Source organism: Acipenser ruthenus, chromosome 2, assembly GCF_902713425.1.
Source record: "Acipenser ruthenus chromosome 2, fAciRut3.2 maternal haplotype, whole genome shotgun sequence".
Lineage (NCBI taxonomy): Eukaryota > Metazoa > Chordata > Actinopteri > Acipenseriformes > Acipenseridae > Acipenser > Acipenser ruthenus.
In genome coordinates, this window is record NC_081190.1 from 17381243 (window position 1) to 17408184 (window position 26942).

At 36.0% G+C, this 26942-nt stretch overlaps 1 protein-coding gene across 1 annotated transcript in view; it reads right to left on the reverse strand.

Annotated features, from left to right (window-relative positions):
- The window catches only part of LOC117973042 (ras-related protein Rab-3C), a 41565-nt gene extending 19927 nt beyond the window's left edge, over positions 1-21638 (reverse strand). Inside the window, exons 1-2 of the mRNA XM_058990285.1 lie at positions 21483-21638; positions 18808-19035 (exon numbers count right to left, since the gene is read on the reverse strand). Coding sequence (XP_058846268.1) covers positions 18808-19035; positions 21483-21506 — 252 coding nt within the window. The 5' untranslated portion in view covers positions 21507-21638. The remainder of the gene's footprint in view (positions 1-18807; positions 19036-21482) is intronic.
- Positions 21639-26942: the final 5304 nt, after the last annotated feature.

A 26942-nucleotide genomic window follows, 5' to 3' on the forward strand; every position in this document is an offset into this window, starting at 1 on the left:
CAAACAGCACAAAGCCCACAGTTACAATCACTAACCTTACAATATCCTAGATACAGATTTCTTTGGCAATGTAAATGCAGACTATCGTGCTTGACATATCTGCAATACATGGCCTAAGTAATTACAAAGACAGTTTTGATTATGGTTGGGTCCCATGTGAAAAGAAACAGGCACTGACTTATTTTAGAGTACATGGGTCATGTGGGTATATTTTGCATTGTGCAATAATATCACACAAGAAATTAATAATAATATTAATGTTCGAACTTCAGCCAAGAGACTAAATCAATGTATCAGAGTAAAGGAAATCTTGCGTAATACAAAGGTAAACTTATTTTTTTTGTTAAATTGAAATAATTACAAGTGCATTTTAGCCAAAAGAATTTAATAAATCAGACCACTTATGCAATCAATCCTGTAACTTCCATTTTTTAGTTCCCCTACCTTTTTCCACAGCAGCGTTAATGAGTTGTTTAACTAACCTCATTAATATGCGTCAAGATAAACAAAAACAAAGGGTTGTGTGAGCCATGCTTGGTTGCCTAGGAACCAGGTAAAAACATCTGGGAAGAAAGCGAATCTAATGCAACCATGGGGTAGAACAGAATTATCATTTTTTTGTTTGTTTTTTGTTTTAAATATAACCTAATACAAATATAAATTGTAATTTAAAAACATATTGCATCACCAGACAGACTGCAGTGCCACTAGGCTGTCTATGGTAGAGTGATATACAGTATATACAAAGACAGGATGAAAATAAATGGAAGAACCAATACAAGTAGCTACTAAATCACTAAAAGAAAGTAATTAAAAGACGGCATATAAACTCATACTCTACAGAGTTTAAACTAACTTCAATCTGTTGGAAAAGGGAGAGAAGCTTTCAGAAATAGTGATGGACTCCACTGGTTTGAAATGCAAGATGTGGACTACAATTAAAATTCAGAATCTGAAGTCTTAAATTGCTTACACAAAGGGAGCAGATAGGCTATGTGTTTTACTTGTAGCTACGTGTACACTGTAACATTCTATGCAAATTAAAAATGTATATTTTTGTAAAGTGTGTGCATATGTAAGGTACTGTATACAGTTGTACCATAATGCGGCACCATGATCTATTTTGTGTTAATTGTGTCCTAAGTAGGCTACCGTAAAAAAGGAAAATGATGCACACAGATCATTTAGTTTCAATTTAAAATAATGTTGTATTATTTTTGCATTGTACAGCATGATTTGTTTTGTGTTACTAGTAACTTATAGGCTAAAGTAAAAAAGTGCACTAGGTATTCATTTGATTTTACTACATACTGTATACTGTATAGCCTAGGCCTAGTGTACAGATGTATTTTTTTACGTAATATAATGTGTACAGAGAACACATTAATGTTATTTCAGTGCAATCATTTACATATGTAAAATAAATTGAGCACTATAAATGTGTGTGTGTGTGTTTTCTTATTATTTTTAAAAAAGACATCTCATTATTTTGAACAACGTGTCTGTCTCTCGACATGTCTGGTTCAGCGAGGGACTGCTGTGCACACATTTTAATAGAAAATTATATTTCGATAGGAAGAGATTCCAGTTTTACACATTCCCCCCCACCAGCTTACCAGAAATGTGGTAGCTTTAGCAATACTGTAATAAACCAAAACACTTGCATTACTAATGGCACAGACTGATAATATATATATTTTTTAAATAATATTTCTTTCACTCTTAATTTTAAATATGCAAATTAGAAATAATACAAAAAAACTGTATCACACTTCTCCTCCCATCACAAAAAGCATTGAAAATTGCAAAATTGCAAACTTTTAAAACAATACAATAGGTCCAACACTATTATTGATTCATTTTACCAACTAAACAACATTTTCTGAAAACTGAAATCGTGTAGGTTTTTAATTGCAGCTAACAAAATAGAAACCATGTATTTTCATTTTAAAACTTGGAAGCAGTGGAAGCAGCTGGTTGGTTAATGACAGGAAATAAGCCATTGAAGGGGTGGGGACAATTTCACCCTCCAGGAGAAATGACCAAGCAAGTGCAACAGTAACTTAAAGCCAGGCTTGCGTGTTGAAGATTCCTCATTCAAAACTCCATGTTCCAGCTGAAAAATAAGGAACTTTAGCGTGTACTGTACTGTCTTTGGCTTAAAGTCACACCAAGAACAGAATTAAGTTGCACCTGTACAATATTTGATCTATTATATCCTGCTTCATTTTGCAACTCTTTAAACAAAATGGCTGGCATCAGTCAATATTGAAATCTGAAAAACAGCCTTTTGAAATGTGTTGGACCCTATACATAAATTCAGCTAGTACACTTTTGCACTTCAGATATTAGTCTCTTATACTGAACTCCATAATTTAAATTTGCCTTAACTTGAAATCTGAAATTGCTAACTGTGCCCTGTGGCGTGAAATAAACCATGACACACAAGCATTTTATTTCCTATCAGGGCCCTATGCTGGGTTATGAGATGATGCTGGTGCTTCTCTTATCAAACACAACCAGCAGGGAAACAGATGCATCATGGGAAGGAAACAAATCATCAGGAACATTCAAGCAGAAGCCAATTAGAGGGGAACGTCATGGTCCTGTATGGCTGATAATTAGATTGCAAGCAGGCCTGTTTGTTTTATAGCCCGTAAAGCTGGTGTTTAGACACAAAGTGAGATCTCAAGACCTCTAATTACTGAAAATGTACATTTTGTTTATAGGCCTGCCCTGTGCCCTTAAAGATTGTAATTGTAGAGATAATAATAACTAACAAATACTGATGCCATCTGAATGAGCTTAACTGTATCTTTCACAGACAAGCCTAAATCTTGCCGAATGCTTTTGAACTGAGATGTCTGTAATGACATTCAATTTTGCATTACCATGTTAATCTGTCAAGTGCTAAGAACTCCAAGGGAGATTCTACCAAGACCATCCCATTCTGTGACAGTTCCCAGTGAAGATGTGAAAGACACGGGGCGACGCTCTGGTCCATTCCAGCTCCACTACACCACTGCTTATAGTTAAGAATGATGTCAGAGTGTTTTAAACAGTAATACCTGCAGAGGGTCCTTATACAATCTGTCTGTCAGGTGCAGTATTGGTCCTACCTTCAGCCCTGTCCCAGTGATGGGAGCTCCCCATACAGCCAGAGTTGTTGGCTTTTTTAACCATAGCAACAGCCAAGCTAAAATAACTAATAAATAGAAACTGTTACCTGGGCTCTCCCTATTAGATTAAATAAAACCTTTTCCATGATATGCTTTTTTTTCTCTTAATGAGCATGTCTACATTCAGTCATAGTTGTACTTTCAACCTTAAAATGAATCTTCTAATTGAAGTGCTTTGTGGCCAAGTATGTTTCACGAATCCAGGGAATGAAATACCTTATGTGGTCAGTAATTACTGCACTTTGCAGTCTATCGGCTCCTAGCTTTCAAAGATGCATTACTAAATGACTGTGTGTAGTTAATCACAGAGTTCTCAGAGAGAGTCTTTTTCTATACTGATGGGTATGTCCTGAAATAACCTTTTAATGTCAGCCATTAATCCATAATTCAGAGCCTGTATTTAAAAATGCTGAGCTCCATCTTAAACCACAGGGACTGGCATACAGACCAAAATAAAATTATTTTGGTGAGGTTTATGCTGCTAAAACTAAGGCTCTACATTTGTTGGGTATTAAGCAAAAGCTGTACAAATAAACATCAGATGACAATATAAAACATTAGCCAGTCTGTCCTCACCCCATGGCCAAATGAATTGTTTGCTAACATAAACAGACATGAACTTTTGTTCAATAGGTTTTATGGTTTTCCCTAACCAGTGTACTTTGATTCACAACAGCAATTCCTAATATTTATAAAACTGTGCTACTCACTCATACTTACTAATAAAATAGATTAATAGTAATAAGAAAAACAAACAACAATATCTTTATACCGATAGGCACACTAACAATAACGACTATGTATTTTAGTTCAGATGTTCTTTGGGTATAACCACCAAAAATATACTGTGAGTCAAGTGCACAAATTTAGATGTAATGATTTGTGACATTGTGGTATACATTTGTTTTAGAGAAATGGATAATGAATGTGTTTATAAATTACTTTGTGGCCTATGTAACGTAACATCATTTTTCAGACTATAGTGTGCACTACTACACAAATGTAATGAGAATGTCTGCGTGTTACATAAAAGTTACATACTTGTTAGGAGTTAAGGAGTAATGGCTTTGCTGTGGCGTGTTATACAAGATAATAATGGAACTCCGGAGTCAATAACGCCAGAGAACCAAGTTGAGATTACGTTCCATGCCACACCATAGGTATTATCACTATTTTACTACAACTTTTTAAAATAATCATTGTAGTTTACTGAAAGTGTCAATGTTTTTGGCTTGAGTGCCCATGTGAAGCATTTCATCAGTAAGCAGTGGTTTTAGAACAGGTGTCATGCTGTCATCTTCTCAGCTGTGCTTTATTTCCCATTCCGTTATTGAGTAATAACAGAACAGTTGACCTCCATAGAATACAATAGGAGAGCAGTCTGTCAGAAAATATTCTACATACCATACTATGGTGGAAAGGGTGCATGCTATACATGGGGTGCGTGTTATGGTATCATTCTTAGATTTAGCATGAACATTACTATGTATTTTTCTAGCTACATACTTAAATTTGAAATAATCTGGCTCACATCCCCTGCATATTCTTCATATAAAATATAATCATATGCAAAGAGCAAGAGTACCCTGCAGGAGCCATCTGAAAGTTAAATGAAAAAAAAGCCTATTACAATTTGTTACATGCTGAGTCTGTACTCAAGTAATTAACTAAATGAATGCCACGTTTGTTAATGCACTACCTTCTGCGTACTAGACAAGTCAGCTAAACTGCCTGTCTAGAAGAATCATGTGTCTGGCCTTTCTCTAGGAGCTACCAGTGTAGGCTATTGATTCCCTCTGTTTGCGGTCTAGCCCTTTATCCCTTCATCGCTGCAATAAATTAGACCTAGATAGTCTACATTAGTCATTTAGCAGATGGGCCGATGCACCCTTAATAAAACAGAGCTTTTAAGGCTTGTCTTGCACTTCTGCAAGCAAATTAAATTAGGAAAAAAGCCTAAAGTTAACAGGCAGATGTGATTTCACCGGACAATAATATATCCTTTATACAGCAAGAGGGACCATTTAAAAGGTTTTTCATTTGAAATGATTCCTTTCAATATACATGGATGACAGCTTCAAATGTAACAATTAAGGAAAAATAAGACAGTGCTTCACCTTCACTTCTCATCATATCCTACATGCACAGCCCTGTGGTTTCACCAGTGTAACTAAGGCAGTATCAACTGATTTAGCTAATTTGGGATTTACACTACATTATATTCATACTATAATTTAAAGACTGAATTCTCTGTAGGTGCAATAGAACTCATATTTAACTGCAACAGAAGGGTTCATTTTTCTTATATGATAACCACTTCAAACTTGACTTATGATAGAATATAGGTGTGTGCCGAAGCCAATATGTATATAAATTCACATGAAACAATGTCAGGTAAATGTTTCATGCAGCTGCACAGTATAATCCACTGAAGCATGGAGTAGAAGACACTGATTAAAATGAATGCTTCATTTTTCTCCTAGTGCTATTATTAGTACAAATAATCTTTATTCCAGCTTTCAGCATGAAGTTTGGATTAGCCCTGCATGAAATGTTGATGTGCTTGGATAAATCAAAGCAAGTGCAACCTTTGAGTTCAAAATATTACATCACCATCAATTATTCTAGAAAATGGAAACTGCCTTATGCTTTGAATGTAAGCTAAAATCAACAGCTGTTCTGGGCTAACTGTCCTCCAAGTGCTGGGGCAGAAGAATAAACAAGAACAACTGGCCTGTTTCACCCTGACCACTAGTTTAGCATCTGTCCCAGGATGGGAATGCATGTGCCATGGAAACTGTGTAATATCTATTATATAAGAGATTTAAAACATCCATGTGAAGATGGGATAGTAGACCCTGATGTACCAAATTATGTGAAAGGCACAAAGCCAAATTCATTCAGAATTGACTCTAGTTTTGTGCTTGCCATAGTTATTTCTAAATGGAAAAATAAATGAGTGATGCTGATGAACTTTAAATGGGTTCATGTGTAACATTGCCAGTTTGTTTTCCATTTAGAAATTTTAAAAAAAACTGGACTGGAGTAAATGCTTTGTGATGACAAAAATATACAAGATAGTACTGAGTTAATTTTGTGAATTTGCTGACACATGGGAGGACATTAGTAGCAGGGAAGCTTTCCATATAAACAGATACGGAAGATAACATTAAATGGTATAAGTTTCTGCATATCTTTCAACTTCAGATCATTTTAAGTCCAATCCTTACCAGTATACAGCTCAACATTATCACTCGAAAGGAACTCAGGGCCAATATACAAATGGTGAGACAGCATGTTGCAGGTCAAGTTATGATAAAAAAAGCATAAAGCAATCCTTTAAGGTTTTTTTTTTTTTTACTTAATCCCTGCAAGTGTCTACTGCATCCAATGTATTCCTATACAAGACATATTTCAAGCCTATTCAGCAGTAACTGTATGACTCGGTTGTCTACATTCAGGCAGCCTATTCCTAGTTACTGCACCATGGCCCACGCATTCCGACACATTGCAAATAATTACTTCGCACATTCTTTTCAGACAGAGCCAGGCCATCCTAATGGGTCATCATAACACTCTTATTGCAATGCTTCATGCTTTAGAGATTTGAAATGTGGACCATTTGCATTGGTAATCGATACCTTTATTGCCCTTTGAGATCATCTGGCAAAATGAATGAATGCTTCTGCATTTGTTTGAGAAATGCAGGATGTCCACAGTGTTGGCAGTGATGTACAGTATAGTAGCTGTTTCAGAAGCCACATGGCAGCTTTTAATTCAGAAACATGTGTCATCGGAAACATATTGGCCAGACTTATCAAACAAACCGCCTTTAATCAATGATTTTATTGTAGATTTTAATTAGGGCTTCTGATTTTCGGTTTTAACCGATAAAACACCCCCAATACCAAAAAAATGAAAACGGTAGATAGCCAATAAACACCGGACAACAGCAGAAAAACTGTGGAAATGGTTAATCAATTCACGTTGACTTTACCCTTTTCCCATTAAAAAATAAAACCTATTACAAAAATAATAATAAATACATTTACCAGTGCTGCTGGACAATGTCCCGCCTTCCTGACTTGTATCTATCATTGATTTGTTCTGAATACTTTAAACCCGCCCCAACTACTGAGTGACAGCACATTCCTACATTTCTATTGGAGACTCTGCTTGCGAGATTTAAAACAAGATTACAATCAGGAATGGAGGCTTGTTAGCGGGATTTAAAGCTGTATTACAGTTAAGATACAGAGGATTTAAGGGGCTCCTGAGTGGCGTATCCAGTAGTTTTGAAAACTGCTTATTTGAGGGCTAAGAATGAAAAATCTGCAAAAAAATAGAGCATTTTTAACATGGAAATTGCCCAAATAAATGGGCAGCTGGGTGTTAATAGTCAACCTCCAGTTCTTATTGTAGTTTTCTATCGCCGTCCAAAACCCAATCAATCCTTTCTGTCTGAATTTGCAGAACTCCTGTCTATATGATCTGCTAATTATGACAGGATTTTACTGCTTGGGGATTTCAGTAATGAATCTGATAAAACGGTCGTGGAATTTTTAAGGCTTTTGGATTCTCTTGATTTTATTCAGCATGTTCCAGGGCCTACTCATAACCGTGGTCATACTTTAGATTTGGTCATCTCTCGAGGGCTACATGTCCATATTTCTTCCATTATAGATCTTACTGTTTCAGTTTTCATTTTTGCATTTTATTTGAGGCTATTTTGCCCTTACTGAGAAAAAGTGTGGTGCGTACTGTTAAGAAACGCATTCTTAATTCTTCAACTGTTAAAAAGTTCTCGGAAATAGTAGGTTTATCACCACTCATTTCTGATAACTCTTCATCTATTGATGAGTTAGTTGATAGATACAACTGCCATTTAGCAACTACTTTTGAGACTGTGGCCCCAGTTAGAACTAGAATGGCCTTTTCAAAGCGTTTTTACTCTTGGCGATTCATAACAGATAAATCTGAAAAACACTTTGCGTAATTGCTCTACATCACTGCAGAAAGAGTGATTTAAAAAAACAAAAAAGATAACAAGTGCTCTGGCTTTTCTGCTCTGTACCACATCATGGATTGTTATTGCTGTGTTACCTGTTTGACAATGTGGGCAATAATCCTTACACCATCAATGCACTAGGGCGGCCATTTTGAAAAGCGTGCTATTTAAACAGTTGTAGCAACATGTGGGGACATGTAACGCTATATTTTTTGGAACGGTGCTACCTACTCTTAAGTGCTTGTAATTCTAGAAATTTTACTTTGAATGCACCATAACTATTTTACAGCTTGTTTGTATCACACATTACTTTTTATGAACAGTTTTCCCCGAGATGACTGTTTTGTTGCAGAATTCCTGCAGCCAAGACTTAGCACTGGATTCAAGGTATGAATAACCAATATTAATCGTGTGGACCCACTTGCGCAGCTACCATAGAATCAATTTAAATACATTTCCAGGGATAGGCATTCCGCTTTACACATGTTCCATAGAAATATGAGAACTTACATGGTCAGATAATAACCAATATCCATTTGCCTTAAAAATGCTCACTACTTTCCATTTCATTAATTACAAGACCAGAACATTGCTTAAACAACACTAAGGTTCAGCAAATTAGAATGAATGGACAAGAACAGAAACTAGAAAGGACATACATTACATTTGTATACCAACCAGCAGCAGCTTGTACTACCAGAAATGAGATAAAAAGTGTATTCATATAAGAATCTTTTTTTCTTGCTTTGTTTTTCAAGTACGTACGCAGAGAGAGCCAGACAAGACAAATCTCAGAGCACACTTGTTCCCGGAGGAGATTTAAAGCTGTGCATCTAATAAAACTAGTTCACTGCATAACAAATCAATCAATAAGGTACTGAAACAAGGTGCCGGCTCTGGTAACAACAGTGGGTTTTAAGTTTTAGGTCAAGAAGAAATAGGGAAAAACACATTCAGAAAAGGTTTGTAATCTATTTGCAGATGATAATATATTAATATAGATTGATAACAGGTGCAGATTAAATAATTAAACGGGCATCATGTTTGCTAACCGTAATTAGGTGAGATGAAATTTTCTGAAAACAACACGCACTCATATTTCTGAGGATGATAAAAAGAGATGCACGGTATGCATTGAGAGCTCTAGCCTGTTCAGTGTTTGTTACCAGAGCCCAGCTGAACACAGGAGGCAACATTACTAAAACTTTAATATTGAAATAAACAGCCTGTAATCAATGAGACTGTATTGGAACTGTTGCCATCAGTGATGGAGAATAACATCCATTGTTGGCTGAAAGTAAACCCACTGACTGACACCTGTGGCAGAGTGGTTGCTGATTATGTACAGGTGCAGAGGTGATGCAGTGCAGGAATAAACAAGCAGAGATTTGTAATCCGGTATGGAAAATAGATGTTTTATTTTTGTTATAATCCAGGTCTGGTGACCAAATAATAAACTCCGGTTATACACAACAATGCTTAAAACACGGAGAACAGTAACAGGGATTGCAGCCCTAAACAATAAACACGGTATCTCTCCCACAATATACAAACACGGTCACCAGTCCTGGGTGCGTGCTGTAGTGCTCGTGGTGGGTGATACAGTTTAAAGAGTGACAAATAGTGCAGTGCTGTTCCGGGTTCAGTGCTGGCTCTTAGCAACAGCTCCAGAACGTGTTAGCCGTCTATAAACACACAAGTAACTACTATAGACAAACAAACAAACAAACACTCACGATATGCTCAATACACAGTGCACGGGTCCTTCCGGATCTATTTCGAAACCAAAAGCGGAGGAAAAGATTTACAATTCTCCAGCCCCTTTTATGCGGTTATGCATGACCCCTTGGTAAACGATTGCAGCTGATTCCATTGCCTGCAGCTGCTACCTCGTTTACCCAACCATATCGGCCGATACCGATATAATATTAAGTAATAGTGCAAGTCATTTCAAAATACTGATGTAAACTAACTAGTTTTTTGTTTGCAAACATGCACACTTTTATTTTTGCCTTACTGTTTCTAGAAACTAGACTACTGTTTCTAATTTAGGAATGTGTTTTAAACTTTTATTTTTAAAACAAATGCAGAAAAAAATGGCCAAATCAAAACACTTTTGCCTTCAAAATGAACAGGATTTAAATCTAGATTAAGGTATTACAGTTACAAAATAAAAACAGTGTATACTAGTAGAAACTTTGTCATCACAAAAACAACAACAATAATTGATAGATAGATAGATAAAGCCAATTTAACATTTTGCTAAAATAATATAAATATTTATATATGTATCCGATTTACATTCTTGCCTCCATCATCCAATAGCTTACTCATATATTTAGTGTAAATGAGTGAGTGGAAGGTTTTTCTTAACAAATAGTAGCATTTCTGCTTTTTCGCACATTAGCCTGTTTCTCCTCTCGTCCACAATATGCGAAGCTGCACTGAACAACCGTTCACTGTCAATGCTACTGCAGGGGGCAGACAGAAACTTCTGTGCAGGTTCAGCTAGAATGGGAAAACGACCCTTCTTTGAAGTGTGGGCTCGCTCATGTAGCTTTGTTTCTGAAGCATAACACCACTGCTTATAGCATCAGTTATTATTATTATTATTATTATTTGTTTATTTAGGAGACGCCTTTATCCAAGGCGACTTACAGAGACTAGGGTGTGTGAACTATGCATCAGCTGCAGAGTCACTTACAATTACGTCTCACCCGAAAGACGGAGCACAAGGAGGTTAAGTGACTTGCTCAGGGTCACACAATGAGTCAGTGGCAGAGGTGGGATTTGAACCGGGGACCTCCTGGTTACAAGCCCTTTTCTTTAACCACTGGACCACACAGCCTCTATACTGGACCACACAGCCTCTATAGAGTTACTACCCCACCGGTACTTTCTTCCAATATCTCATCGTACATCGAACACAGGCTGTGGCTGGGTTTTGTAGTGCCGTCATCTGTTTCCTTTGGTTTCTTCGAAGCAGGCTCCGTTGAGGTCTGTTCCATTTCATTCCCCTTGGCTTGCATGTTTTCCAGGTGTGTCACCAGCATTTGTGTAGCCAGCAGCTTTTTGTACAAAACAAAGAAGTTAAGAATGCTTAATAGACCTTCTATTAAATTAATACTTGATACTAGTTTTGTAAAGTCAATAGTTTTTTTCCCTCCTTACTTTAAACCAGCTAAGCTTATTTTACACCACTGTTGTTCATACAGTAGTCTCTGCGTATAGGAACACCTCCTAAGAGAACACTTCATCTTAGGGAACAACCTCTTGCTAAAATTGATTTTTCCCATTGTAAATGCTCCGTCTAAAGGAACAGGAACTTCACTTAAAAAGAACACCTTTTTGGAACTATGACGGAAATATAATGAGTTCTGGTTGTAAATCTCCCTCTCGACCTGTGAGGGCACGAAATAGCGAAAGTGAAAGGCCTTGGACAGGTTGGCCTGACAGTTCGCTGTGTATAACCGGAGTTTATTATTTGGTCACCAGACCTGGATTATAACGAAAATAAAACGTCTATTTTCCATACCGGATTACAAATCTCTGTCTAATTATTCCTGCACTGCATCACCTCTGCACCTGTACATAATCAGCAACCACTTTGCCACAGGCACCAATAGGGATTTTGTTTTGTAACCTGATAACTCATCATCATCAAACTCAAATTCAAATGGTTTATTCAATCTTTTCAAAACTGACTTGTCATTGTGAGAGTAATCTAGAGCTGCTGTTGCACTTTTACTGTATGTAGGGGTGCTTTGTTAATTTAGTTTCAGTTAGTTTATTAATGTTAGTTTGTCAGTTCGTTTATTAGTATAGTTTATTATCATACACTTGCCTATTGCTTTTCTCTTTCTTATTCTGTTAATTTCATTGTCGTTCAATGCAAGTCATGACATAAGCAATAAACACATTTGTATTTATTAATTGATATCGTGATTGACCTTGGCATGTTGTATCCGGTGGTCAACTCTGTCTTGGAGAACACTCCGGCTAAGAGAACACTTCGCTTGCTTCCCGAGAGGTGTTCTCTAAGCCAGAGACTACTGTACTATTGGGATTTTACAAAGCTTGTAGACTTCCGTCTTAAGCACCCTTCAGATCCTGTATCATTTTCTGCAACGCTGTTAACAATGTTCACATTTGATCTTTACCAAGAATCAGGACCTTTGCAAGGATAGTCATTTTGAAACAGTTATCTAACAATAAAGAAAAGAACGACTGCTATCCTAACGTATAGGTCTAACTACAAACCTATAAGTTTAACAGCAATCATATGTAGAAACATGGAAACTATAGTAAGGACCAAAATGGAGGAATATTTATAGGAACAACATTATAGGAGACAGCCAACATGGCTTTAGGAACTGTAGATCTTGTTTAACTAATTCACTAAATTTATTTCAGGAGGGAACTACTAGAGTTGACAAAGATGCGTATGACATAATCTACTTAGATTTTGAAAAAGCATTTGACAAAGTACGGCACGAAAGACTATACCTAAAGATTAACCCTTTGCAGTCCATTTATTAAGTGCGCATCAGGCGCGTCAGGTCCAATTTATTTTCACACGCGTAGTTAATTTTAGACGCGCTGTTTAAAATAATTTTTTTTCACAGTCAAACTAGTTTAAAAGGCCCTGTATATCAACAAAGCACTCACTAGGCATCTCCAGCCCCCCCCCCCTTTTGTTCGCTATAGCTTTCACATATGCTAATAAATAAATAATAATAATAATAATAGCCGTACATACCGATCAGTCATCTCCTGATCATTCGTTTTATCACCAAACTCCTCAATAATGCAATCCAAGTCATTATTTTATTACTATAACATCTCAAAAAAGCTCTGCAAATGTGATATTTTCTGTGCGCTGATACAGTAACATTCAGCTTGTTTCCTTATGACCGCCCATATGGGATGCCAATGGCAAGTATGACTATTCATGAGATACACTTTTTTAAAAAAAAAAAAATTTTATCGGCTTGTCTCGGCTCCTGTCGCTCCCACTCGGCCATTGAATGGTATTCTCGTTTTTTTGATGATGTCGGACAGGGTCCAACAATGGACCGGATAGGAATAATTGCAATGTCGGACCAGGTCCGACAATGGACCGCAAAGGGTTAAATCAGTAGGAATAAATGGTAAAGTAACAGCATGGATTCATAACTGGTTACAAGATAGAAAGCAGTGTGTTATAATTAGAGGCCAGGCATCAAACTGGAGTAACATAACAAGTGGGGTACCACAGGGATCAGTATTGGGACCATTGCTAGTCTTAGTTTATATAAATGACTTGGACCAAGACGTAACCTGTAAACTATGCAAATCTGCAGATGACACAAAACTGGGAGGGGTAGCCAACTCCCAATCAGCAACTTAATAACAATAATACAAAGAGATTTAGACAAGATTCAAGCTTGGGCTGACACATGGCAGATTAAATTTAATGTGAAAAAATGCTAAATCTTTCACATAGGGTGCAAAAACATTAGAGGCAAGTACAGCATGAATAGTAACGAAATATAGGAAGCTATGTACGAAAAGGACTTGGGTGTAGTAGTGGATTCATCTCTTAAGCCATTGCAGATTCATCTCTTAAGCCATTGCACAGTGCAGAGAAGCTATAAAAAAGGCAAATATAATTTTATATAGCCAAGACAGTTGAATTCAATAATAAGACCTTTAGCTAGCCGCCTGGAGGAAGGGTGGTCCATTTAGCCACGGATTCCCAGAGGGTTTATTTCCCCTAATAACCTGATTAGGGTTTTTTTGTTTTTCCTCTCCTGAGTGCTACCACGCTGGCACCATAGCGAGCGAGCATAGGGGTGCCGAATGGCCTTTTCTTGTTTTAGAATTTCTTATGTTCTTAATATATAACTAATTCAAAAGCCCTGCTGCTTAAAGATTAATGCTGACATATTTCATTAAGAATGGCCAGACAGTAAATATTTCATGATTAAAGAAAACATCTAATTGATGAAAGCACTCTCAATTCATAACTCCATGATTACAAAAATGTCACTTGGTATTTTTTATTCAGAAGCACTTAACCTTTAAAAACGTAATTAATCAAGCTTAATATTTAAATCAATGAAATGTCATTTTCGATGGCAATGAGAACCTGGTATTTCGTGGATCTGCCTACAACTCCCAGTCTATTGGCTTCATGCTTCAAGCCCAGTGGAAATGTTCATGACATCAGCAAATCCAGTTAACTTTATTTTTTTGAATAGTTTTGTGCTTCATAAAATAATACTCATCAAATGAAAATAAAATGCAGAAAATGTGTTATATATTAAATATGCATTCATTGTCTGGTCAATTGCCCTTTTCACCTGTGTGAACCATGCTTCTGAAGCTTGGACAGAGCTCAACCTGGTCCAAGATCGGCATTTGGACGAGCAAGCTCCGGATTGCATAACTCACTTTGGCTTTAGTTACAGATGACCACCACATAATGTATACTCATTTTACACTTATAACAAGGCTTTGTGAAAACCTTAAATTCAAAACTAGGGCTGCTGTTGTTATTATTATAATGAGATGCATATTATATACTTCAAAGAAATATTTCCTTAATATCAGCAACGTTTTTAAAATGCATCTGAAACATGCCCACTATTTTAAAATGTTTCAGCCTCATAAAAATCTATTACAGATGCAGAGTTTACCTTGAACACTCCTTCATACTCAGGCACGACTCTACCTGCTGATTAAAGACGCTTTCAATGGGAGGCCATCACTGAGGCTTGCTGATTAATATCTTGCAGCTTTGAAAAACAGGTGTTCCTGGTTATACCTGTATCCAAGCGGATGAAACTGTAGGTTTGTTATATTCTAGTTCTGGAATATTACAACAGGATGCTGCAGAGCACATAACTGTCTAGTGATTGGTGTCCACAGGTTGTTGCTCTGCATTGCATATTAATGCACCATCCCTAAAAGCCACCAAATGCCACAGAGCACATCATTATATACTCCTCTACCCAGCACCTTCACACAGGTACAGTATGGCCATTAGCATGTGAAATACAGAAGGCACTCCTGTAACTCAATTCTTTTAAGATGAGTGTCCATTTGTAACGTTTGCTGTTTTGGTCCATACGTCTTGCATTCAGTAAAGCCAGCAAGAGGAAAAGAGATTACCAGGAAAGCTAATCATTTTAATTACAAAGGTAAATCACTGAGGTTTCCAAAAATATATAATATGAATCCAGTCTACAAGATAAATGGATGAGATTCATTTGTGTGACCAGAAGAGATCCCTAAGAACTACATATATATTTTATTTTAATGAACAGTCTTAAACATGCTGAGTCCCTCAATTTCTTGTTTTGTTTTCAGTGTTTTTTTTTGCTTTGTTCACTGGTGTACACAGATTCATATTTCAAGCAGGACCTATGTATTTATTGCTTTCCAGTGCACATAAAACTCAGTAGCCTGAAAACCAAAGATGAGAACCAAACTAAACTAAAATAAATATACATTTAGGTACATTACAAACAGGAAATCTCACTCTTTTAAAACAGCTCAGCTTGTTTTCAGCAGAAATGCTGACTATATGCTACAATATACATTAAATCTCTTAAAGTATCAAGTTAGCAAAAAAATAAAAAAATTATTTTTTTATTTATTTCTTAGCAGACACCCTTATCCAGGGCGACTTACAATCATAAGCAAATACATGCTCTTTTGGCACCTTGTCCAAAATAGGTTTAATTTATTATTTCCTTAAAACTGCTTTGGTTCTGTGTCCTTCCCTTCAAATACTGTACAAACGTTTTGTGTGCATGTTCTTCTTTTAAATATTAAAGTGATTTCTATTTTAGTACATCTCACTGATTCCGGTTTACTTGGCACGTACTGGCAACCCCAGGGAAATGTAAAAGATAAAATTCACTCCTCAAGGTTTTCCCTATAACGTCTGTAAAGGACAAACATTCTGCTCCTGGTTTAACGTCTTCCTGGTTTTTGACCAAAGGTTTAAAATTGCTTATGAAGATGTTGGGCCTGAATGAGCCTTTACATTAGTTTTTGGAATACAAAGCTAAATTAAAGCCACATTATTTAAGGTGAATCCTACAGAAAAACATGGTCACTGGAATTGATGTATTGCATTAATCAGTTCTATTTCAAAAGGTTAGAAAAGTAAAGAATGTCGGAAAATATAAAGTTTAATAGAGAAACTTTGAGACATGTCCTCTGGTGCAGTGAGAGGGGATCAAAGACCATATAAAATTATTAAATCTCAAACTCTTAATTAAGCCAAGAAACAGACTTATTACTGTCATACAGCCATAGGAAAATGTATTTATTCTAGTATATTCTGGCCTGACTGTTAAAAATTAATCAGTTCTGTCATAGGAGAGTTACCAGGAATGACAGAAAATGTGTTCATTTTTTGGGGGGGTTCAAGCTACCTTCAGAATGTATGCCTTGCTACTGGCCTTTTTTAAAGGGGTCAAACTCACCATGTCCTTGTCTTAAATGACTCCTCACACCATAGGAAGTTAATTTTCTATGTATGATCCGCTGTGTCTGAGCTGCTTCTACTGCTTTTAATGATCAGAGCTTTCAAAAGTCTGCTACAAACTAAAATGGTCGCGTTATACACTATTTTGGTCAGCTATTGCTACCCAATGTACAGTACTACTTATGTAATTATCAAAATAAGAACTTTAATAATATTTAATATGGTGATACATATTTTTTCTTGTTCTCCCTCCACCTTGTAAAAATCTAATATTGCTATGTGTAGATCTCCACAAATCTTTAAACCATTTCTTAAAACTAATTAACTTGGTTAATGTCAAAAATATAAAGTACCAATTAACATGGATATTCTATTATCCTGTGATAAATCTGTTTGCATGCCTTGCTCGAGGTAGTCTTTAGGTAGAAAGTTGCCCCCACCTCTTCAACACATTCTTTCCATCTGCTTACCCGACACTGCAGTGATTAAATGTCCAAGGAAGTTAAATCGTAAGAGACTACCTGAAATTACGGAATGCTTACCCAAGATAGACAGTATAATGTATTTTAAAACTGCACATAAGAGATAGACAAAGCGCATGGAAGTCCAGGGACGGTAAGATATTTCATTAGAGACAAGTACTTTACTGTATTGTACCGTTGTGTAATCCATTATCTACACTGATTAAAATGAAATATCTGGCGAAGGAGGCCTGGCGAATGAGGCTGTTACTTTTGGGACAATTATTTCGCAAAAGTAATGAATAACAACATTCATCTAGCCTATTTATGACCGATGCCCACTGAAATCAATAATATTTCTGCAATAACATGCTAATATTGTGACTTTCTGAGCAGTGAAAAGTGCACTTCAGCCCTTTTTTTTTTTTTTTACTTTCCAAGCAGATTTGCAATCTTATTTTTGTAAAACTGGTTTAACTTGATTGAGGTAATAAGCATATGAGAACAGTATTCCAGTACACTGCCCATTTGACTGTAAATCTGTTATTACAACAACAGAAAAAATGTGTCAGTAATTGCCAGGATCAAACTAAAACATAACATCGTAGGACTTACATTGACAGCCTGGAGCATCACCTCCTTACATACAAATTCAAATTCACACAGTTGGGGAACCAGCATTCATCAAGCATTTACTGCTGGGATGGACAAGGTATGAAACTATTTTTTAATAGTGGTCATCTCTTGATACCCAATGTATGGAATTATCAAAATAAAAATACAGACTTACAACTTTATTAATATTTAATATTGTAATACATTTTTTTTTTACACCATAGAATTTGATAAATATGGGTGCCTGAGCCAGAAACCCATTGGATCAACATGTTATTGGTAAACTGAAGGGAAACCTTTAAGATTGGCATTGTATAGACAACCCCCCTCCCTAACTTAGCCTCCACCGCTCCTATCCGGGCCCCATCACCCCACAGCTTGTTATGATAGAATGAAGAAGGCAGCAACACCTTAGCTTCTCATGGGATTAAAAACACAACACATATCACTGTGTTATCAACCAGCTAACACTGCAAGGTTTCTGGAAATCAACAGTCCATAAATTGCCCATCTAAAAATGTCCTGGTGGGTAGACAGAAAGGGAAATGACAGGGGAAGGGAAGATCTTACTGCTGGACCTCAAAATGACATCTGCTCTGTAACCAAGAGCTACACCATGCAAGCTAAAGAGCCTGCAATTGAATCCAGAGAAACAGTTTCCATTTGCTGCCTCCACCAGTAATCCATTGCTTTTAGTCTAATGAGCAGCTCTCTATCCACAACACAGGCTTCGTGCTCAGACCCAAGTTAGTATGTTTATATCACATTGAATGATTTTTAAACAGGCGACATACCCGCTGTTAAATCAGTAACCGTGTATGGTAGTAATACCACTGGGCTGTACAAATAGTTCAGAAACCATCAAATAATTAGCTGAAGAATTTAGATTTTTTCAATATTCAAAATTAATTAATGTTTGTTTAAAAGATCTAAAAGGATGTCAGGATCTTTATTCCATCTTCGTTTTAACTATTAATCATCTTCAGACAGAAATACACCCAGGAGACTCCTCTGCACTGTTAAATTAGCATTAGAAGTTTTGGTACAGAAGGATTAACTTACCCATATTTGTAGTTTAATTCTTTTTTCGTTCTTGTAGACAGTTTTGACTTTGAAATCGATGCCAACGGTGCTTACAAATGCAGAAGTAAAGGCATCGTCAGCATAACGGAAAAGAAAAGATGTTTTTCCTACGCTGCTATTGCCAATAATTAACAGTTTGAACATGTAATCAAAGTTCTGATCAGATGACTCCTTCTGGCTAAATTTAGTGTCTTGAGCAGCAGCCATCTGCAAATAAAGACAGAAAAAGCAGTTACAATCCATGACAAAGGGCCAAATGAATTCACATCTTCATGTTCATTTTAGATGTTGTCTTGCTGCAGAAAGCAATAAGTATTGCAGCCATTGACAAACACTGCTGAAACACAGATTTCCAAACAAAAAATATAATGTACATTAACAACCTCTTTCCTCCAAACTAACTGGGACCAGGGGTGTTAGCAAAATCTGTTTGTTTGGTTAATCACATTGCTACAGCAAATTTGTGTTTAAGACTTTCCCAATCTCAATCACGAATCCTTCAGAAATAATAACCATTTCTGTACATTTAAATATATTATGTACTGTAAATACCATAAATAAAGGGCTGTTGATGTATTATATCTACGACAACAATACAGAAGATGATTGGTACTTGTAAAACAGAATTTCAGATAATCAAGGTTTTGCTATGCTGTGTTTTTGCAAACATGTTCAGATAATTGTACAAGAATGTCACCAATGTGTGACCCTGGTAATTCAATGAACACAGATGCACAGATTTATAGACAGAGCACGCTAATTGCAATATCTTCCACTTACAGGATAAGAGGACTCCAGAATACAAGAAATTATTTTCATAATAAGAATCTCCTCTAGGTGTTATTCAACAGAGCATAAAAATGATGGTACAGACACATTTCTTGGTATCCCTGAATAGATAATCGTCCGTTCTTTGAATCAATGTAAACCATTTCAATACAATGTTAGTCATTTACTACTGATCTGGTTTGATTGAGTAGGGTATTTCTGTGGGGTTTCTGCATGTATTCTATGAGCAGATAACACAATGTTACCAATTTTCTAGAAACGATGAACGACTCAGGTTAGACATGCCTGGTCTGTTGATCCCACTTATACTCCTTGTTTGCTTTCCAAGGATTTTTTTTTATAAAATGTTATCCATTTACTAGCAATGCAGAATTGAACCTGTACATTTTACCTCACCAATACATTTCTGCAATAGTAACTGACAAGACAGATATCATATTGAATGTTGCACCAGTCCTGAAAGTCCCCATTGCAAAAAAAACAACACATTTTTGTAGCAAATATAAACATTTGCAGCATCACTGCATTTGTGAAACAACTAAATACAGTGTCCCCCCTTTTTGAAGCGGGGACACTAAGATATTTACCTAACAAGGGGTCTGAGAGGGGTCAATAGACAATACGTGTCCCACCCCATGCACCACAAGCCAGCAGGGGTGGTCCAACACTTTTCCCAGGATGCTGTATATTTCTCTTCCACAGATACAGTGCCCAGTGTCTATTTTATTGTTGGCTGCACACAGCTAACAGTCCAGTGCTGCTTGTGAAATCTACAATGCAGTTTTATTGCTTCTCTAACAAACATTTTACACACTAACACAAGCCTTTACTATATGAAGGCAAACAATCTATAAAAGGTGCATTCTCCCAATCCTTCCCGTGTTCTTAGAGATACATTTCCAGATTTAGTACATAAGGCCTGTTTCTTTTTGTTTCAAATATTATATCACGCTGTCTGTTATATGGTCCATTCAATTTTATAAGTATCTATGGAAGCTTTAATGTTATTTTATCTGCACAAAGATTGTAAAACAAAATACTGTAAAAACAAATAAACAAATAAATAAATAAATAAATAAATAAATAAATAAATAAACATTGCACTTTATGCACTGTCGCTTTGGTATTTGATATGTCATTAATTTTATCTTGTAAAAACTGATAAATACTACAGTATGAATGGGTATTGTGTTTTTTTGTTTTGTTTTGTTTTTTGCTTCATGACGTTGATGCTTAATATTATTCATATAATGCAAATTAGGCATAATATGGACATGCAGATTAGACTCGTTTTGACAAGTTGTGTTTTTAATTATAGTGCTATGCATCCGATACAGCTGTAGCACATAGAGCTTTCTCATGTGTTACTTGTTCTTCACCAGAGCCGAGGACAGCACTGAATATTTAATTTTTCATTTCAAGCTATATATATATATATATATATATATATATATATATATATATATATATATATATATAATTAAACATTACGTTTATTCCTTGACTTAGGAACAAAAGAATTACAAATAAATATTAGTAATAGTCTTTACTATACAATATGTTAACCACGTAGAATAGCCCTTCTTTCTTGACTTTCCATCGGTTACCACTCCCTGTGAAGACAAGCCAAATCTAAACTGTATTTTAAATAAATAATTAAATAAATAAATGCATATGTTGTTTTACAGGTTACAGATGCTCTGTACATCTAGCTACATTTATATATATATATATATATATATATATATATATATATATATATATATATATATATATATATATATATATATATCATTTCAGTGATTAACTTTATTTTTTACGAATAAAAAAAGAAAACAACAGCTGAATTATTCTCGTTTACAGACCTGCACTGTTGCTTCGTGTCTCATGATGTCGGTCTTTACTCTTCCCAAGATTCTGTAACAATGCTATTAATACTATACTTGCCAAATGCTCTTTCACTAGCTCCCGACCCTCTCTGCAAATCAGCACCAGAGCTGTCCCTTTCTCGCAAGCCAAGCGAACACACGCAAACATCCACACACACATTTGCAACGCCCTTTGGGGTTTGTAGTCACTTTTCTAACATTTAGCGCACGCCTTATTTAAAAGCAAAGAGTTAAGAAACTACAATACTCAAGATGCATTGCACACATGGTCGGACAAGCAGCTGCCGGTGTTCTGAATGCTAGAATGCAATTGTAGCTTTTGAAGGCGCTTGCAATACAAAAAGTAAGATCCTTATATATATATATATATATATATATATATATATATATATATATATATATATATATATATATATATATATATATATATCTCGAATGTTTTAATGTCTGAAGTACTAGTACACTTTAATATTAGTGTATGCTAAAAATACTATGTACAGTATTAGAAAGAAGAAACAAAAAATGCATTTTTTAAAAGCATTGCTATCCTAAATTAGATTTGAATCAATATAAACTGCTCCTACAGACTACACCTTATTTAAATTATGTAATTAACAATAAGAAATAGTATGGTTTTATTTCCTTACCTTCCCGTAAAGCTCCATTTATAGATGTAAAATGAGAAATAATTTGTAGGTTTCCAAACTTGGTAAACCAGTTGATCTTATGGTTAAAAAAAAAAAAAAAAAAACTCAAACAAGCCACTGTTTCTGGTTTATGAAAATATTTCTTAGCTCCTCTAACATTATTCCTACCACCACTTTCAAATCAGATCTCGCTTGTTCCAGCTAGGCGCATAATTGTGAAGCAAACAAACAAGAACACGTAGATGAATTAATGCAATGGTTACACCGTGCAGCACCTCCTTTAAAGTGACACGAACTGATTTTAATTATGAACCCCTACATACACGCAGCTTTATGAAATAATTGAAGCAGACGCTTATAATTATACAAATGCTAACAGAAACTTACATTCAGTCAAACGTTTTAACACTTTTTTTTAAAATGTCTTTCAGTCGAAACGTTTGTCACTGAAGTTTGTTGTATTTCTAAAGTCAGCACGGTTCAGTGTTTAACGGTTATGGATGCTGCTCTTATTATTACAATCTCATTTTGAAACTCTTAATTCTAAACCTCTTTCCTATTTCCTGCTCACTAACCAGCGCTGTTTTGTTTGACTGACGTGATTAGAAAAAGTCACTGAGGCCAGTCTATGTGACTGTTCATTTTGTTTCTTCCTGGAACAGGCTGATAACATAGGACTCCTTGGAGGTAATACAGAGCCAGAAGGAATACAGTCTGGAAAAAAGCAAGTCTCAGATGGACTGCCCACAGTCCAGCCAATACACTATAATCATAGATGTTGACATTATAAAACCTGTATGGACACTTGAACTGCGACTAAACCAACTTCTGTTTAATGTAGTTCTCATCTTATGAATTCAGCTGTTGTCAACCCCCAAATCTGATTTGCTATTGTTTCCGCGGCAACAATTTGGGTGTCCAAAGTTTTTATTATTATTATTATTATTATTATTATTATTATTATTATTGGACAGGTATTCCTAATGGACGAGCTTCTATTTTCACATGTTCAAATCGATGTGCTCCATGTTGTTTTGCACCCCTCTCTCAATGTGTTTGCACAAACTGAAAATGTGATGGCTATACCAAGAAAAAAAAAGTGCATAGTTAACCAGGGCAGAAGAATGAATTATAATCTGAAATAGACTTCCCCTTTAAGAAGATCACCAAGGTAGTTAAAGCAAAAACCTCAAGGTTATTGAGTAATAACAAACCTTCTAACTCCTTGCCTTGGAGTCAAGCCGGAGAGACATGATAACCCTTTTATCAAAGCTCTTTTTCATTGCATGAGGGACTATTAGCAGTACGCACTTGTGAAACTATAAAGCGATCCATGAGATTGAGTGCCTTGTCTTCTCATTCAAATTCAGTTGCTGGAAAAAGGATTTCTTCTCTGTTTACAACATGAGCAACACATTGAGCATTGATTTCTCTGCTTTATTTTATTATTTTAATCTTGTATACCCCAGATGAGGTTATGCTTTGAAAACAAAGCAAAAAAAAAAAAAAAAAACAGACTCCATCCGGAAAAGCCATCTGTTATTGCAAATTAGATCCACCATTCACGTTAACGGTATAGTAAATTAAAACAAACACAGAAACGAAAACAGATATATCTAGTACATTGTGTGCCCTGAAAAAATAATATTAGTGAGGGCCTATGAAAAAAAAATATGAACACTAAAAAAGAACAGATTGTAAATCAAAATCCAGCATTTGAGTTGTCCCTGCCGTGTTTAGATCTAGTTATTTACAGAGACGTGATGTAATCTTTCACTCGTGTTTTTCACTTATTATTATATTGAAGTATGTTTACAGCCAATTATTCTTACCTTAAAGCAGTGCTAAACAAGGTTTTACAATCCATTTTCTTAACCTATATAAGTATTAGAAGCATTTATAATGGCCCCCTTTTGTATATTGAAGGGCTTTCGGTTATTTGCTTGTTTTCTATTGGTTAATTCAATATATATATATATATATATATATATATATATATATATATATATATAATTACTTTCTGTGCAACAGATCATTTGGTGTGCAATTAGATCACTGCAGTGAAAGTGAGCTACAGCAAAGAAATATATTTTGTACCAGAATACAGCAACAACTCTGACACAGAGTTCTGCATATTTCAAATTAAAGTATAAAATATAAGTAAAAAAGGGGGGTGGGGCAGTGATAATAATATTATTTTAAAGCTCAATGATTACTTTTTCTAATACCGTTGTAAGAGGTTCGATTTCTTCTCAAAGAATAATGAATCTTCTTCAGATAAAGTCAATCAAAAATAGTATATTAAGGAATCAAAATGCAAGCAGGAACAAAGCAAATCAAATGTGATACATCAGTGATCTCACACACAGGTCTCAGCTGGTGTTCTGAGCTGGCATCAGTGTAGATGTTATTTACTTCTGAGCTGAGCTTTCATGGCATCAGAGATGTTGGCTTTTTTTCTGAGCCGGCATGGCACAGAGATGTTAGTTTCTGAGCTGGCATCAGAGTAGATGTTAGTTTCTGAGCTGAGCCAAGAAATTACTTCGTACAGCACAGATATACAGTTAGCTTGTGTAAGTTATATTTAAGAACAATGATATGAGTTTTGTTCAATTCTCACAGGCAACATAGCGTTATACCCGTGCATCACAAGGTCAAACAACAGGGCTGGTGATAGCAAACTACTGATGTACACCAGCTATTTACAGCTTCATTAACTCTGCGTTGATTCAGAGCTTATATTAAACACAGGAAAATCACACAATGTTTCGAGACAGTTTAAATGGGAAGCATAAGTAACAGGTTGTATAATGAAAAGGAACAATGTGTACACTGCCCCACACAAGGAGCGTGGTTATCGGAAAAAGCCTACATGTTCCAATTGTATAGTGTGTTATTATGCATTTCGTGACACTTACCTAAGTTATAGCTTCACATTTTTTAACAAAAGTAACTGGTTTCAGAACCAGTTTTAATTGGTTTGATTATGGTTTGTACATTGGCTCAAAACAGCTTATTAAGTTGAAACAAAGGTTTTATCATTGCTCCAAGAGCACAGCTGTATTCTGAGTTTTGAAAAGCCAGTCACTCCATACATGGGAGTATTTCGGGGCATGTGCCAAGCAACAGAGCAACAAAGTCAGGGCAATACATAGCCAAAAATCTTTACACCGTAGTTAATTCTTGATGGCAGGTTTAGATTAATGAATAAAGAAATTAAATACCTGCACACTAAATAAGCTGAGAAATAAATAATTTTGTTTATCAAAACACCGTGCCAACAGGTCATATCAACATTTTGATCTACGAGATAGCTTCATCTCAATAAAAATTAGAATTCAGAAAGGAGATATGCACAAAAGATTTGAAGTGAATGATTCTTTATTGCATTTGACAGAGGCCATGCCAATGACGAATGTAATATATTTTGGCCAATGGCCTTGTCCATTGGAGCTCTATAGCCGCACTATGTGCTGGCTGAACTGTGATGTAATGATTGTTGATTGATGACAGCTATAGCCAGTGGGCAGGATAAGTGGCACTCTGGGCCACCTACCCCCCGCTCCATGTGCTGGCTGAACTGTGATGCAATGTTTATAAATTTGTAGCAGTTCTAACCAGCAACAGCAGAAGTGGCACTCTGGGTCACAACCCGCGCCCCATGTGCTGGCTGAACTGTGATGCAATGATTATAAATTTGTAGCAGTTCTAACCAGCAACAGCACAAGTGGCACTCTGGGCCACAACCCCCGCCCCATGTGCTGGCTGACTGTGATGCAATGATTTTAAATTTGGTAGCAGTTATAGCCAGCAGGCAGGACAAGTGGCACTGGGCCATGACCCCCTGCCCCATGTGCTGGCTGACTGTGATGTAATGGCTATTGATAGATGACAGTTGTAGCCAACTGGCATGCAAGAGGCACCCTGGACAAGGCAGGCTGCAAGGTAACGGCAGGGCAGGAGGAGGACCAAACAAAGAAACAACAGGGAGGTGTAGGTGAAAGGGCAACTTATAGGAACAGTTTGATTACATGTATGATTGATTAGAGGGAGGATCCTGCTTTCAGAAACACAGCAAGTTTCCAATGAGTATAGATCTCTATAATGGCTAGAACATTCTGTAATTGTACTATCTGTCTCTTGGAACGTCCTGAGCGTTAATCCCAAACATGACAAGCAGTCTGAACTTTGTTAAATCTTGCCCATTATGTCCAAAATAAATCCTATATAAGCAAGGTTATATAAGCAAGAGAATATAGAGCAAACGTAGAGTGGGGATTTCAGGTAATTAACTGCTTCCGTTTTACAATGACAATGCAAATGTATTCAAAAACATTTGACTTTGGCACATTTTATTCTATTCCCTACGGTACTGACAGTTCTGAAAGTATTAAAAAAAGATGTCCCTCTGACCTTAAAAATGTCCCTTCTGCTTTGAATTCTCAGTTTCCAGCTGTCACAATTTTAATGGAGTCTGACAGTAAAGACTTCAGGCATTTCAGGTATCTTCAGAACTTAAAGAGGAAAATTGCTTTTTCACAGCACACACATCGTACGTGGTATTCAACAGTCATTGTTATTAGTTTTATATATCTCATAAAATATGCAATATAAACGATATAGAAATATTCAAACTGATAGTTACTGTACGTAAAATCTGTGAACAATTTCACAACAAAAGAAAAGACACAAAGAAGAATGTCTGTATTACAGTCAGTGCTTATGCATATCAATGCTATACATGAAGTAGTTCATAAAAACAACAGTCATGCTGGCTTTTTGATTGGTT